Raw genomic sequence first — 13,908 nt, 5'->3', positions numbered from 1 at the left:
GAGCCTCCAAGTTTCTGCCCCGTAGGTGAGTACCGGCAAGATACAGCTGTCACACACTTTTTTCTTCAGGGACAATGGTAGGCTGCCATTCATTATCTGTGAATGCCTGCCGTATGCACTCCACCCCATTCTTATCCTTCTAATTATCTCTACCTCATGGTTGGGATCCGGGGTAACAACTTCACCTAAGTAGATATATTCGCTTAGCACATCCACTGCCTCGCCACCTGTCTCAAACCACACTGGTGTCCCGAGGTTATTGATCATTACTTTAGTTTTCTGCATATTATTTTCAGGTCCACGGTTCTACTCTGTTTCTCCAGTGCGGAAAGCATGCTTTGCAATTCGTCCTCCAAGTTACTTAGCAAGGCGACTTCATCAGCAATTCTGAGTTTACTGAGTTTACTTTATTAGTCTTTACTCCAATTGTTCCCAATCCAATATTCTGAATACTTCTTGTAAACATGCTGTGAATAACATTGGAGAGATTGTGTCTCCTTGTCTTCCTTATAGGTATTTTACTGCTGTCCTTATGAAGGATGATGGTAGATTCTATAGCGCCCGATATATTGCCCATTATCATCCAATATCAGCAAATACGAGCAGCAGCTTCTGAACCCAGGCTGGATATTACTCTTACCACCAACGAAGCCAACTTTGCGAAACTCTAATTTTGGTACCGCGACAGCAGAGGCAGCCGTCTGTTATGTACTGTCGGATCACGCAAAACACAATCCTGCTACCTCTTGCACCAAAGATGCTAGAACCGAGGCCGTCCCCAATCTTTTGCGTTTGATGTGGTTATGCAGTTTTCTCTCGTTTGAATGAGAAGAGAAAGAAAAGACAACCGTTTATGACTCGAAAAACAAAAAGAAAAAAAAACGTTCGTTTTTTTTTAGTTTGGTTAGTGAGCGATCGCTTAGAGAATGACTGAATGACGGTTTCAGCCATTAGCATAGAGCAAATAAAATTCCAGACCTTGTGAAACCTGAAAAGTACCCTACAGTTCCTTATGTTTGTAGCGTTATGTCGTTGTGAAGGGCGTTGGGGGGTGTAATTACAGAAAATAAAGCCAATAGTCCATCAAGCCAAAACAGCACAGGAGAATGGTGCGATAGTTTATTTTTCCGTAGTAGCCTTTCTGAACTATTTTTTTTCAAAATGAAGAAAAGAAAGACCGAAAGAAGGCCTTGTTCACGCGGAGTCGTCGAAGCAATGTAGGCTTCCGCCCTCAAGCTGCAGTTGCGTTAAGCGTTCTTCCCAAAAAAGTGGCCGCCGCAACAGCCGTGAAGATAGTTAACATTTTACGGCATCCCACATGTAGTCGGGGGGTGTGGGCTTGGTCACCGCTCTGTAACTCTGGGCGCTTGTTTTTCTCGAGATTTTCCAACGTAGAGTAAGAAAAGCTCACTTCACTCATCAGTAAACTGACAACATTTTATGCTAACTTGGAGACAGACACAGAGACCTATTTATTGGGAAGTGGTGAGGTCAGCCATGCTAGTGGCAAGGCTTGCTGCGCCAGTTGGGGAATGACTACAGTGATGAGTGGTGAATATTGGGCATTAGGAGTACAGCAGGGAGAAGACAAACAACAAATGTTAAAAAAAGAGAAAGAAAAGGATGCTGCTAGGAGAGTCCGGATGCAAAAAAAAGATTCAAAAGCACCCGTTAATGTAAACACTGAATTAAAATACAGCGCGTACGGTGCAAAAGAAAGGAAGTACACACACCCAAGAAAAGAAAAATAGGTAACCGCTGGAGCACGAAAGAGTACATATCTTGAGAATTAGGTGTACTTAGAGGTTCTGAAGGCTTGGGTGTGGCTATCATAAAAATGTGGTACTCCTACATTCTGTTTTCGTCTATTTTTTGGTGTGTTTTCTTCCTGTTTTGACCCAAACTAGTTAGACAGGCTGAAGACAGGTTGACTGTTTGCAATTCACGGGACAGCGACCCCACGACTGAGGTCTCCGCCAGCTGCAACTGTACTTCACATGTCATCACGTTTGCCTTTCACGGGCCACGCTTCAGCCTAATTCTTGTTCCATTCTCGCGGGGTGCCGGGTGATCGCTGTGCTCAGCCATGGCGTCTTATTTTATTTCCCCTACGCAGTAACCACCATGTTGCAACAGTTAAGGCTGTCGACAACGATGACGCTGACTTGTGTTTCACAAGGAACGAAGGCCTTCGCCTAAAATCCGTCTAACTATTTCCGCGTGTTTTTCTTGGTGTTACAGAATGCTGTCTTTACTTGATGTTATACTCGAAACGAGCCGCTCAATATTATTTGCATGTACATTGGTATCAATCTTACTTCTAGTGTGTACTGAGCGTACCTAACCTGGCCCTTCAAACTGTAAGTAATGGCAGTTTACAACATTTGGTTGCTGATATTCAAAATTATGACGGCATTATACAACTATAAACTGAGAATTTGCAATATTTTTCAGGAGCATGTCAGCGTTCGAACAAGTACGTTGCTTTATATAGAGCTTCTATGATCCAACAACGCACCAAAAAGGAAACGCCAGCAATCCCGCTTGAAGGTACAACCTGGAGATTGAAAAAGCAGATATATCTAGCAACTATCTGAATATGAGGATAATGAAGGGGATTGTGGCCGTGTCGTGGGGAGCATTAACTTTTACTCGATTTTGGTTTTCAATGAACCACTAACGTGTGTATGAAATCACTGGCTTATACATATTTCTGGCAAATAGTGTATAAAAAACAGTGCAACCTGTTTCCATAAAAAGCGAAAAAGGTAGGTTTTTAGGGGCCCGTTAATCGGCGAGTTGAGCGAATCGCCAAGAATGTTGTACCTCGCATTCGGGAAAAAATCAAGCATGCAATATATTTACGCACATTCGTTAAGTAGAACTCGCGCTGTGCGATATAAATGATATTGCATGTAAATATTTGGCGAAAACTCTTCGTATGCGCTTCGAGCGAAATCCACTGAAAAGTCTGAGTTTTCTACGTAACAGCTTCGCAACATTACAGGTGGTTTGAAGAGGCAGTTTAATTTCAATATATTGAGTGGTTCAAACCACTAAGTTAGGCTCTTTCTATGGTGTCTGTACAGCTACTCCGCACGTTCGCATATTTTGACGGGCCAGTTTAGACGCGTTGTTTCGACTTGTTATGATATCGCAGTACCCTCTGAATAGAGAAACGAAAAGCTGCTTTAAATGACCCATTCTTCCTGCTACACCAAAATATATCATAAAGTACCTGGAAATAAATTCAGTTCTGTGCCAAACCCCACTCTTCTCAACTTACTCGTCCACTCTTTTGCGGTTTTACGACGTTGCAATACAAACAATTATTCCAGGATTGTCTTTTTGTGAGGTTTTGATATGAGCCTACTTGTTGGCGCTCAGCGATCTGACACACTTACACGTATGGGAGGTTACACAAATAAAGAAGGCTGTGAGCTGTAGTGCTGTTATAATGGCGCGAGAACAAGCTAGATGTTAAATGTACAACGTTCGTGACCAATTTAGGTTGCATTCACAGGAGCAAGTGAGGCACTTACAATTTCATGACCATTATCCGTCTCCATGACATGAATGGTTGCCAGTTTTGTCTCATCCTCATAGAGATACCTATCGAGCTCTTCACCGCTGTACTGTAAAAGATCATGTTATAAAAGCAGCAAACTATTTCATGGGCAATCCCGGTAATCATGGACATACCTGAAGTATACATTCTGACATTCAGTAGTCAATTCTACAAGTGATTTCGTTTAATGCTTGTCATTGCACTGAAATGCACATGAAAATAGGGAACCACATTCTCGGACCAAGGACAATGCAGACTTAAAGCGGTTCTTTCAAATTTTTCAGAGTTAACAATTGTGGATTAAAGGGTAATCTCGCTACTATTGTAATAGTCTCCTGCTCACACAGACTACGTTACGTTGAGGATGTTAAAGGGGTCCTGAAATACCTTCCCCCGATGCATGGATCTACATGTAACCAAATAAGACAATGTATTAGCAATCTCCTCCCGCAAGAATTTTGTTAAAGCGATGAGTATTAGCTGAGAAATCGTAAATAAAAAACCGCGCATTATCGTCGCGCCGCGTTTCCTCCTCTTTTCAACTGTTGACGGCGCGCGAGCACTGCCTCCCATGATGCTGCGCTAGTCAGCGGTGACGTACTTCCGCATTACGCTCCTCCGACTGCCGTCTGCTACGGGCAAGTCTTGTTGACACCATGAATTCCGCACTCCACTCAAGGATGGATAAGCGAACGAAAAATCTGACCGCATGTGTGCGGTGGCCTGGCCTTGCCCTTTCGCGGTGTGCGTTGCTGCTGTGCAGCACGTGACTTTTAATCAGCGGCGAACTCGCAGCCGCTGGCCCTTGCGCTCGGTCCCTTTCATGCACCGCGCACTGTTTATCCAAAAAGCGCCGTATCAGATGTGGCCCCGCTGGTGCCGGGTCTTATTTTGCGGTGGTGGTAATTCCTGCCGGCGGCATGTGAAAAAGACATTTTAAGCCGATACAGAACCCGTGCACAAAACGCTTCAATCATGTGACCAGTTCAGCTTGGGGCGACGCGTGGTGGAGAGCGGCAACGTTGGCAAAACATGCTCCGGCGCGGCTCTGAGCTTTCTAGCGCTGGAGCGAGCGCCTTTCTTTGGCGATCTCAAACATCGGTTGCCTTGGCAACAAGGCACAAACCGCCCCAGAAGTCAGTTACGGTTGCGTGATCCCGGTTCAGCTCGGGGCCCCACCTCACGACATGTGGGCACTGCAGGCGTACCACTCACTCTCATTAGGAAGTGTGAGATGCGTTTGGCATTACAGGAGGCTATGGTGTGTGTGTTGTGGACGCCTTTGTTTCGCGATGAAATGCGACGTTGTGTTTCTGCGGGTGGATAGTGCTTCCCATGGTCTGGATTATCTTTCTCGAGCGACGTACGCCTCAACCTCGCATGGGGTATGTGCAGTGTGCGTGGCTCGGCTTGCGCGCCAGAGTTAAGTGACTTGCTGTTCGTCCCCGCAAACCGCGCGCGAGGTGAGTGCCGAATTTACGAGGGGAAGGAGGAGGCAGCCCATCGTCTGTCAATCGCGGTTCAGACTTGCAACGCATGTTGTGACGTTGTGTTCGTTCGAAACGCATCTCTGGATTGTTTTGAAGTGGAAAAAAATGTATCCGTCAAACCTGGGCATTCGGCTCAGGGCGTTCTCTGCGATTGCACGAAAGAAGTGCCATGGGGCTTCAACGCTTTCTTTATGGGACGTACTCCGGTAAGAGAATATCCATGTCGTGTTATGGCCGTGTTGCATTCAATACGAACGGTTAAGCGTTTGTTTACACTTGTTTCGTTTGTCGTAAAATGTCCAAGCACTTCGGCACTACGCTGGCAGATCAGCCGGCGAGTCGACGCTGAGCAGACGACTCATCTCTTTGCCGGAAGTGCGTGAAAAAGCCGCCCAATAGCAGGATGTCTAGCTCATGACGAACATCGGGGAATCGATGATGTAGACATGTGAAGATGGCGGCGTCCAAAAACACGAAGGAAAGGATGAGAAAAAAGCGACAAACTTTGCAACAAAAGTGTGAGCTTTCCGCTGCGCGTAAAAGTGTAATACTTGGCCCAGATGACCTTGACGACCCAATCCAACGATTGCGCTACTTCATTTAGTGTGCTTAAAATGCCTTTCAGGGCCCCTTTAAGGCTACGCAATTTCTTGTAGTGTAACAGAATGGACCCAGCTATTCGAATTATAGTTGTGGATATAATGCACTGTCACGAGGAAGGATGTCTTTTGTAGATAATACCCTACAGAGAAGGCTCTCAGAGGTTTAATATACCGTAGAAACCCAGAGTTTTTGTTAATGAAGCCATTCAATCTCGAAAGTGCTTATGTCAATCTCTAAAGTGCTTATGGTGCAATCATTCCCTCCTAATTATTTGCAGTTTTTTACCAATAGGGCATCGTTTAATGTTTCTCGTGCCCCCTGGAAAGGGGCACAAAAATTTACATTTCGTAAAGCTCAAAATGCCAGTAACGCAAAATTGCAGGCAACTCACATGCATGTAAAATTGGTTTTACGTCATGATTCAAGTACTCCCCTTCATAAATATAACGATGGAAGGTTAGCTAACAAAAATAAATTTCCACTTTGTGCGCCTAAACGAAGTGATATGCTTCCTATCAGCATTTCATTTTTTTTGTCTACCGCTGCTTGCACCACGTGTTAGCAATATGGCTTCACTAGTGATGTTCAGTTGAAGTGGATATATTTATATTTTTTACTTGATGGAAGGATCAGCGCTGTCTGAGATATTTTACAAGTGCTCTTTATGACGTGTGAAATGCTCATATAAACACAAACTTCCGAAGCTAAGATATCAATTTGCAACATAGGTATGGTATTTTCTATGTCCTGGAAGGGTGAAGAATGTGTCGGCTACAGCAAACACCCCTACGAAGTTCTTTAGTTCTTATGTTACCAAAATATTTAGACTATACGGGCGCGTATTTAAAAAATTAGGTTCTTATACTTACAAAGTGAGTGACATCTTCCCCATTTTCCTCAGTGAGGACACGAAACTCTGGCGCTGCCACTGAAGCCTTCCTCAAGTTTAGTGTTAGCCCGTCGTGTACGTGCAGTAACATCCGTCCATCGGTGGTCCGCTCCTCGACGAGACGGGGATAAACTAGAAGTGGAGCATTGGTTCCTGCGAGCAGATTTCGTGAGCAATTGGGTATAGGCGTCCGTTGAATGGACACTCAATATCGTCTTCTCTGTAGCTTATTGTTGAACTCAAATACCCGATATTGTATAACGTTTGCCACATTGATTCCCAATACACCGCGCTATGCTCCCAGTCGTAGCTCTGCCCCATAGATCAAGAAGCAAAATTGCAGTCAGCACCAAGAAAGACTAAGCCCCGGAAAGATAAGAACTATTTCTCGGCAGAAATCAAAACTCTGCTCTTGAAGACTAACAATTAAATGATTGCAACAAAACTGATTCAAAACGTACCGGCTATCTTGAGTGGATGAACAGAGTTTGACTGACAGAGCTTCTACTTACAGCTCATGAAGACGGCACCTGATGAAAGCTGAGCATTACATAGCAAACCAGCCTCTAAAGCACCGCCAATGTATAGCCTACAACAGATATACGAAAACCTGCACCTGTTTCCGAGTATCTGTTGCCTCTTCACGCTAGAAGTAGCTAAGTGTTTCAATTGGAAAAAGAATGCGCTCAACGTAAAGAAGCGTTAAATCTGCTGTGGAGGAATTGCAACGTTAAGGGGAATAAAGAGAAAACATGCAGAAAAAATATTGGACTGAGTGATGTGCTCTGAACTTCTTGTTATTTCACTAACATACCCATCTACAGTTTTTATACGAGGAGACACATTTAAATGTGTTTGGAAAATGTCGTAAAAATGTTATGCTATCACTCAATTATGCAATCTTTTAAAACTACACAAAAAGTTCCTGTCCAGAAACCCTTCATGCAAGCCCAAGATTGTGGAAAAAATTCAGTGACGATAAATGTTGTCTCTCATTTGCATTACGTCACCAGGCCATGCCGATTTCCTTCAACTAATCTAAACTAGAATATCCTTCACCTTCACCTTGGTGTGTTCCCTAGGCCGCGTGCTGTGGCAGAAACACCTTCTCACCCTTTTTTTTTCATAAATCGACCAAAACTCACTTTCCACTTACCATCGGCGCAGATAAAAATATTCACTTTTGCATTGACTTCATATCTGCTCCGTCACGCTCTCAAACCAATACTGCTCCGACACTTCCATTCTTTTTCTCTCATTCCTTTTCTCTCCGCCGGAACTACCCCTATATAAGGCATGCCAACCACGAGAGTGTTTACCATGACCAGAGTCCTTCAGAAACATTCAAGGACTGTGCCATGACCAAGGCCTCCGAGATTACCCCGCTCGCGTGTTTCGCTCCGGCCGTCCTTAGCGCCCTCAGACACCGTAAGTTGAAAAGGAGGCGTGACCGCCTATTTTGCCGCACCCCGGAGCTTGCGACCTACGCATCAACTATTCCTATGCAGATTAGCGCAAGGGATGAAACACGCTCTTTCTTTTCTTGCATGCAAACTGATTCGACCAACCAGCTTTAAATTGACACGTACAAGACAGTAACCAGTACCTTTACTGTGGTTAACATTATGATAGGAAGCGCGCGAGTACAAATATAGAGCAGGAATCACCCGAACGAAGCGCAGTTTGTTCTGACGTTTCCTGCTTTGCTATCGCGTCACTCTTCATTATTTTTTAACTTGTAGGTATGCATTAGCACGCAGTGCTCCTGAAAAATTCCTTACGTCCTTACCCAACCCCTTATTTAAAAGGCTGGCGACTTGCATAAACATCTGTCCCCTAAATACAATTTTATGAGTTTAGGCTCAACATTTGTCTGGCTGGAATGCGCCTAAATACAATTTTATGAGTGGTTCAGTCAGAACATTTTTCTGGCTGGAACGCATGACAAGATAGATTTTTTCCGTGAATTTTTCAGGTAGGCATCGAAAATGGTAAGCATGCAAGGACGACTCAAACCACCCGTAATGCATTCAGAAAACACCGTCCATTGCAGAGCCATAGAGTAATTGCAAGGTTTTTATCACCCTACTGAAACGTTCCGTATATACGGAATTATGGGAATACGGAGTTCATACGGATTAGGCCGCACCCAAGCACACCTAAGTAGATGTTCGGATAAAAAAACAGGGAATCACATTAGTGTGCGCAATAAAAACGTTCGGCACAGGTTTCGTGTTTTTATCTCCAATAATAGGCAAAATGATGCTCCGTATGTTTTCCGTATACTCCGTATATACGGAATTCATACGGAAAATGATTTGGCTGTTCTAGTAAACTTACAGGCATAAAATCGGTGTCAAATGTTTGGATAAGTATGCACTATTTCGGTCACGTGTCTTTCTCACAAATATTCCGCGTTTTGTCGCGGCTTTGTGTCCTTCTAGGAAAGTACTCCGTATTCTCATATTTCCGTATATACAGAACTTTTCAGGAGGGCAGTGCTTTGTGAACCTATACCGCATATGCCCGGGATACAAAAAAAGCTAATTATGGTTTGTATTAACTACACGATACGTCATAGCATCAAGCTGCATATTTATCACGAGAGCTGCGACTTAGTTCACGTATGCTTGCAGTTAGGAATGCTTTATGCTTACATACCTGTGCGCGTAGAAAGGTCAGCTACATTAGTGGCTGCATACAAATTGCTACCGCAACGAATAAATAAGCTAACTCGATGCACTATTTCTTTATTTTGTCAGATCACATTGCGCATTTGTAGATTTTTCATTTTTCTCGTTTATTCGTTTTCAAGTTCCGTTCAATTAATTCCCTCCATTTATGCTTTTTTAGAGGTATTAAAGATCTTAGCGTGATAATTATGCGCTTAAATGCAAAGACAGATTATTACACTGCTGGTCGTTTTCACAATATTTTTATACGTCTTTCTGCTGTTCTTTTCAACTTTTTTTGTTTTATTCTTCATTTTTGGGGGCTGGTGTATTAATATGTATTGTTTATTTTGTAAGCTCACTTTTATATTTTTTTATATTTTTTATAGAGGATTTCCTCCTACCAATTATCTACATTCGCGCTATTACAAGGATTACTCAAACGCGATAATTCTGCAAATCATGCATCGCAATTCTGTGGCGTTGCACTTTGGTCAGTTCTGACAGTTTTTTTATTGAGGTTTTTATTTTATTTATTATTTGCTGTTTACCGCGTTTAATTTTTTCGTGAGTTTTTATTTCTGTCTCCGCTTCGTACGGTAGATGTATAGGACCCATATTTTTAATTTCGTACGTCCACTTTTGCTTCCGAAATCAAACAAAACGTTTCCCTATTTTTTGGTTTCGTCCTTTTTGTTCTTAAGGTTCCGTTCGTTCACTCATCTCTAATTGCCCTATTGTTTTGTTTTGTGAAGGAGCTGTATAAGATACGTACTTTGAATTTTGTTAATATCACAGTTCCATATTTCGTAATTTTCTACTTTATGCATTCTTGTTTTTCCTAAATTGCGTTCGACCGATATCTAGGCTCTTGTAGCGATAAATTACGTTAATTCCGCCAATTTTTTTTTCTGTGGAGTGCAGATCTACAATTTTGGTGCCGCAACTGGGGAACTTGGCTGTTGCATACGTTCTCTCTAGAATCAGTGAAGCACGGTAGGCTTTTTTAAAGCAAAGCTTTCTACCTATACCAGCGAACGGTTTCGTTGTGGCGTGCGTCGCCGGGCTGAATAAAAATACTGGCACCGCAGCGACTGAACCTGGGCCTGAAAACAAGCGGAGTGAGAGCCGTCCGCTGCACGTACTTTTTGGTTGAGCCGAACAACTTTCGGGGTGACCACCACTGGCGATTCTGGGTAGTGAAAATTGCAGTCTTGGCTGTATGCGGCGGAGCATTCACGCCACCAGAGGAAAAAAAGACTAAAGCAAAACCACAGCGCCAACCGAATTCGCGCCACAGAGGAGGAAAGCAAGGAGCCAGAAAATCAGACACGCAGATAAAGCCACCACTTCTGCCACCCTTCAAACCACGGAGCCAGAGGCAAAGTAATAAAAAAAGAGCGAGGGACAGTTTTGTGGGTGCTCTTTTCTGGATGAGAGACGCGCAAAAGTAAGAGGATAAAAAATTTAAACGAAAGGGACGATGGAAACTTCCAGTTCTGGTACCTAGCAGCTTCCTACCCAATGCCGTTTCTCAACGGGAGTATAAGAGTTCGCGTCGGCTTACCTCGCGAGTCCCACAGCATCACCGCCGGGAAAATGAGGAGCTGCCTCTCTGTCACTGCTGCGTAGTCGCTTGAGGTATACTGGGGTGCAACCTTAGAACACCAATGGAAGTTGCCTCTGTGCCTCATCACCGCAGTCGAATGCTACTCCTAACGGCGCAAATAGTGCGTTACTCGTAATATTTTTAACATGAAACAAGCCGTTTCAGTGATTTTTCAGACTTAATATGCTTATAAATTACTGCAGCAACTAAAAACTACGGAAGGAAAGGTAGACGACATCACGCATTCATAGCAATCTCCTTTCAACGCCCGCGGGCCCATTGATATCCGGGTCCCTCACTTAGGCTGAGTGATACCATAGATGAGCTATTGCCGTTCTTAACTTGTTTCCGTTATACAGTAAAATCTCGTCAATTCGAACTCGAAGGGGACCATAAAATCGTTCGAATTAGCGGGAGGGCTTTAGAATGAATGGACATCGCGCCACACTGCACGGACAGAGCTCAAAGAAGCCACCTCTGGACTTGTTATCGCAAAGTAGGCGCTACTACAGTAGGCTCAGCAGCAGAGGGGCTTAGCTTCCTCAACCACCCTAGCGAATGGTAGTTCCATACAAGTGTCTTACATTAGCGTGCACGGTTCGCGCAAAGCGGCGGAAAAAGTACGACAGTTTTGTACAGTGTAAAAAAAGCCCGGTAGTGTAAATATTATGGGGGAAGTTTTAAACCATGCCAGGAGCAACAACTGAACATGCGAGGCACAAGTTTTTCACTTCCGTAATATGTTGGGAACAATTCCGTTTTGCTAGGCACGTCATTTTTGTTTAGTGCGGCATGATGTGTGAATTCAATTTTTATACAATACCTATCTCACATAAATAATTTACACTTAATGGATGTCTCACCTTTCGCTGGGATAAACCAAGTTGTGATTAGTACAAAAAGCAGCATGACGGAACACGTTCAAACCTTTGACAGAATAATCGCAATTTGATACTATGATAACGCTCTCCATAAGACTTCCGGACGATTTGTGACGGCATTTTTCCTACATGCGTGTTTTAAATGTTTTTTAAAACATCGGTATTTTATGAATCTTTGATGACAAAAAAGGCCTTCCTGGAAAGATTTTGGTTGTCAAAAATAACCTTTTTCTTTCTGTAATAACAGCAAAAGGCTCCTACTTGTTGACTAAGTGTTTCTGTCATTGAAACAATAATCTCTGTCATTTTAAAACTGCATGGCGGTAATACTTTGCCTAAAAAGTCGCATGGAGGCCTTTGGAGAAGGACCGGAAACGTCTTTGCTATTACATTCTTTTTTCACACCTACGCCTGCAGCGTATCTATTTCTACACATACTTGTTCCTTCGTTTAAACAGCGTTTGCGTGCTCAGACTTAAAAATTCCAGCTGCAGCCGATACGTTTTGACTGCGCTGATTGAATGGGCCAATGCATGAATTTTTATGAATGCTGCAATGTCACCGATGGTGCAAAGCCGTGCAACTAAGAAACAAGTAAAAACCACTTTGGTTTCATAACATCATATGCAAAGAAAATTTTTTCTCAGCACGAGGCCAATCATTTTTTTCCTTTTTATAGCTTAGCAAGCTCGCCCAGAAATTTGCATGGGCCACAAACAATTGCGCCGTCCGAAAATGGAGAGATGTGCTCCTTCTTGAGACACTTCGTCAAATTTCACAGCAAAACAAACAGGAACATTTGGTAAAGGTGCAAAAATGAGCACCCGACCTTCAATAAAAAGATGCCGTGACCTTATAAGTGTACCCGTGTTGGGTAGACATTCGATATTTATAGCCTATGTGTCCCCTGCCTGAGGAACAAACGAAATCCGACAACTGCTTGCTCTGTACATGAAGCACGTGTTATTTCCACATCTACATGTAAATATAAAAGCACAGTTCCACCTTTTTAAATATCATTCGCCTGAGCCACTTTTTGAAGTCTACTCGCGATTTCACCATTCTTTACAGAAGATTGAATAAACAAAATAAATGAAGGTGGGAAGACTACAGCGGACAAACCAAACATTGATTCAAGCTTTCAGCTAGTGGAGTGTTGAAAAACACCATGCTGACAGTATAGTGACACACACTCGTTGAAACGGCGTGCATTTAAAACAGGTTTAATTGCGCCATTCTGGTAAATAGACTAACAACACGATGTTTTGGACTTCTTCAACATTTTAAAAGGGTACATTTTACAGATGTACCATGTAACTCAAATTTACATTGACCTATGAGTTCCGTGCACTCAAATTAAGAAACCTTTTATTGTGCAAACACATGTGAATAATAACCTTCCGCGATGTTTATGGCGCATATTTGAGAAACGCAAGCCGTCAATTGGCACGATGTTTGCGACACTTGATTGCCTAGTTGGGGGGTGCTGAAATAGTGTTGCTAATAATGTTTTCTTCGTACCGGTAACCCGCAACTAATTGTGGCGTTCGTCAATTGATCAGACATTTCAGAATGGAAAAACGGAACCTGAAAGTATTTTCTCCCCTCGCCTAAACCACCCCGTAGTCTAACACTGGTAGGTTTCTTCGTGGGCCACCTCTATGTTACGGCCGCGGAAATTCACACCCCAGGCTATTAGTGTTCCCGTCATCAACAAATACTATTATGTATCATTCATAGTAGGTTGTTACACCGGCAATCGATATGAGTGTAACTATAATAAATCAGGTTTCATGGCATTTACAGCCACTGTCACAAAGCTGCCTCAATAAAAACTTCAACAAAGTGCAAACGCCGACAGCCAGCTGAGTGAAATACTCTCATGTGCGGTGCTACCTGTAGCATATTGCAATGATTAGGGGTTTACTGTCATTAACTTGGGTGCATCTCGACAGAAAGCAAGGAATAAACATACCAATTTACAAAAACCCTCACATTCCAACATATACGTCGGAAAACAGTTATGGATATAAAGCATTGTTAAAACAGTACGATTCGTAGCTTACATCTTTTCAAATCCGTGGAGTTTTGTTGAAAGAAAAAATACGTTTCTTTATAAAGAACTAGACCGGTTTAAATATTTATTTCCTCTATATCAGATGAATTTCCTCCTCCACACGGCGAGATGCTGTGACG

The 13,908-nt window shown here is 43.0% G+C and overlaps 1 protein-coding gene across 1 annotated transcript in view; it reads right to left on the bottom strand.

Annotated features, from left to right (window-relative positions):
* Positions 1–11,831, bottom strand: part of LOC144142295 (venom metalloproteinase BumaMPs1-like) — a 99,128-nt gene extending 87,297 nt beyond the window's left edge. The window contains exons 1-3 of the mRNA XM_077673691.1: positions 11,695–11,831; positions 6,531–6,703; positions 3,543–3,635 (exon numbers count right to left, since the gene is read on the bottom strand). Of these exons, the coding sequence (XP_077529817.1) occupies positions 3,543–3,635; positions 6,531–6,703; positions 11,695–11,740 (312 nt within the window). The 5' untranslated portion in view covers positions 11,741–11,831. The remainder of the gene's footprint in view (positions 1–3,542; positions 3,636–6,530; positions 6,704–11,694) is intronic.
* Between the last annotated feature and the right edge of the window lie 2,077 nt (positions 11,832–13,908).

Source organism: Haemaphysalis longicornis, unplaced genomic scaffold, assembly GCF_048455015.1.
Source record: "Haemaphysalis longicornis isolate Haplotype H1 unplaced genomic scaffold, Haemaphysalis longicornis Haplotype H1 scaffold_6, whole genome shotgun sequence".
NCBI classification, from domain to species: domain Eukaryota; kingdom Metazoa; phylum Arthropoda; class Arachnida; order Ixodida; family Ixodidae; genus Haemaphysalis; species Haemaphysalis longicornis.
This window is presented reverse-complemented; position numbering and strand designations above follow the sequence as displayed.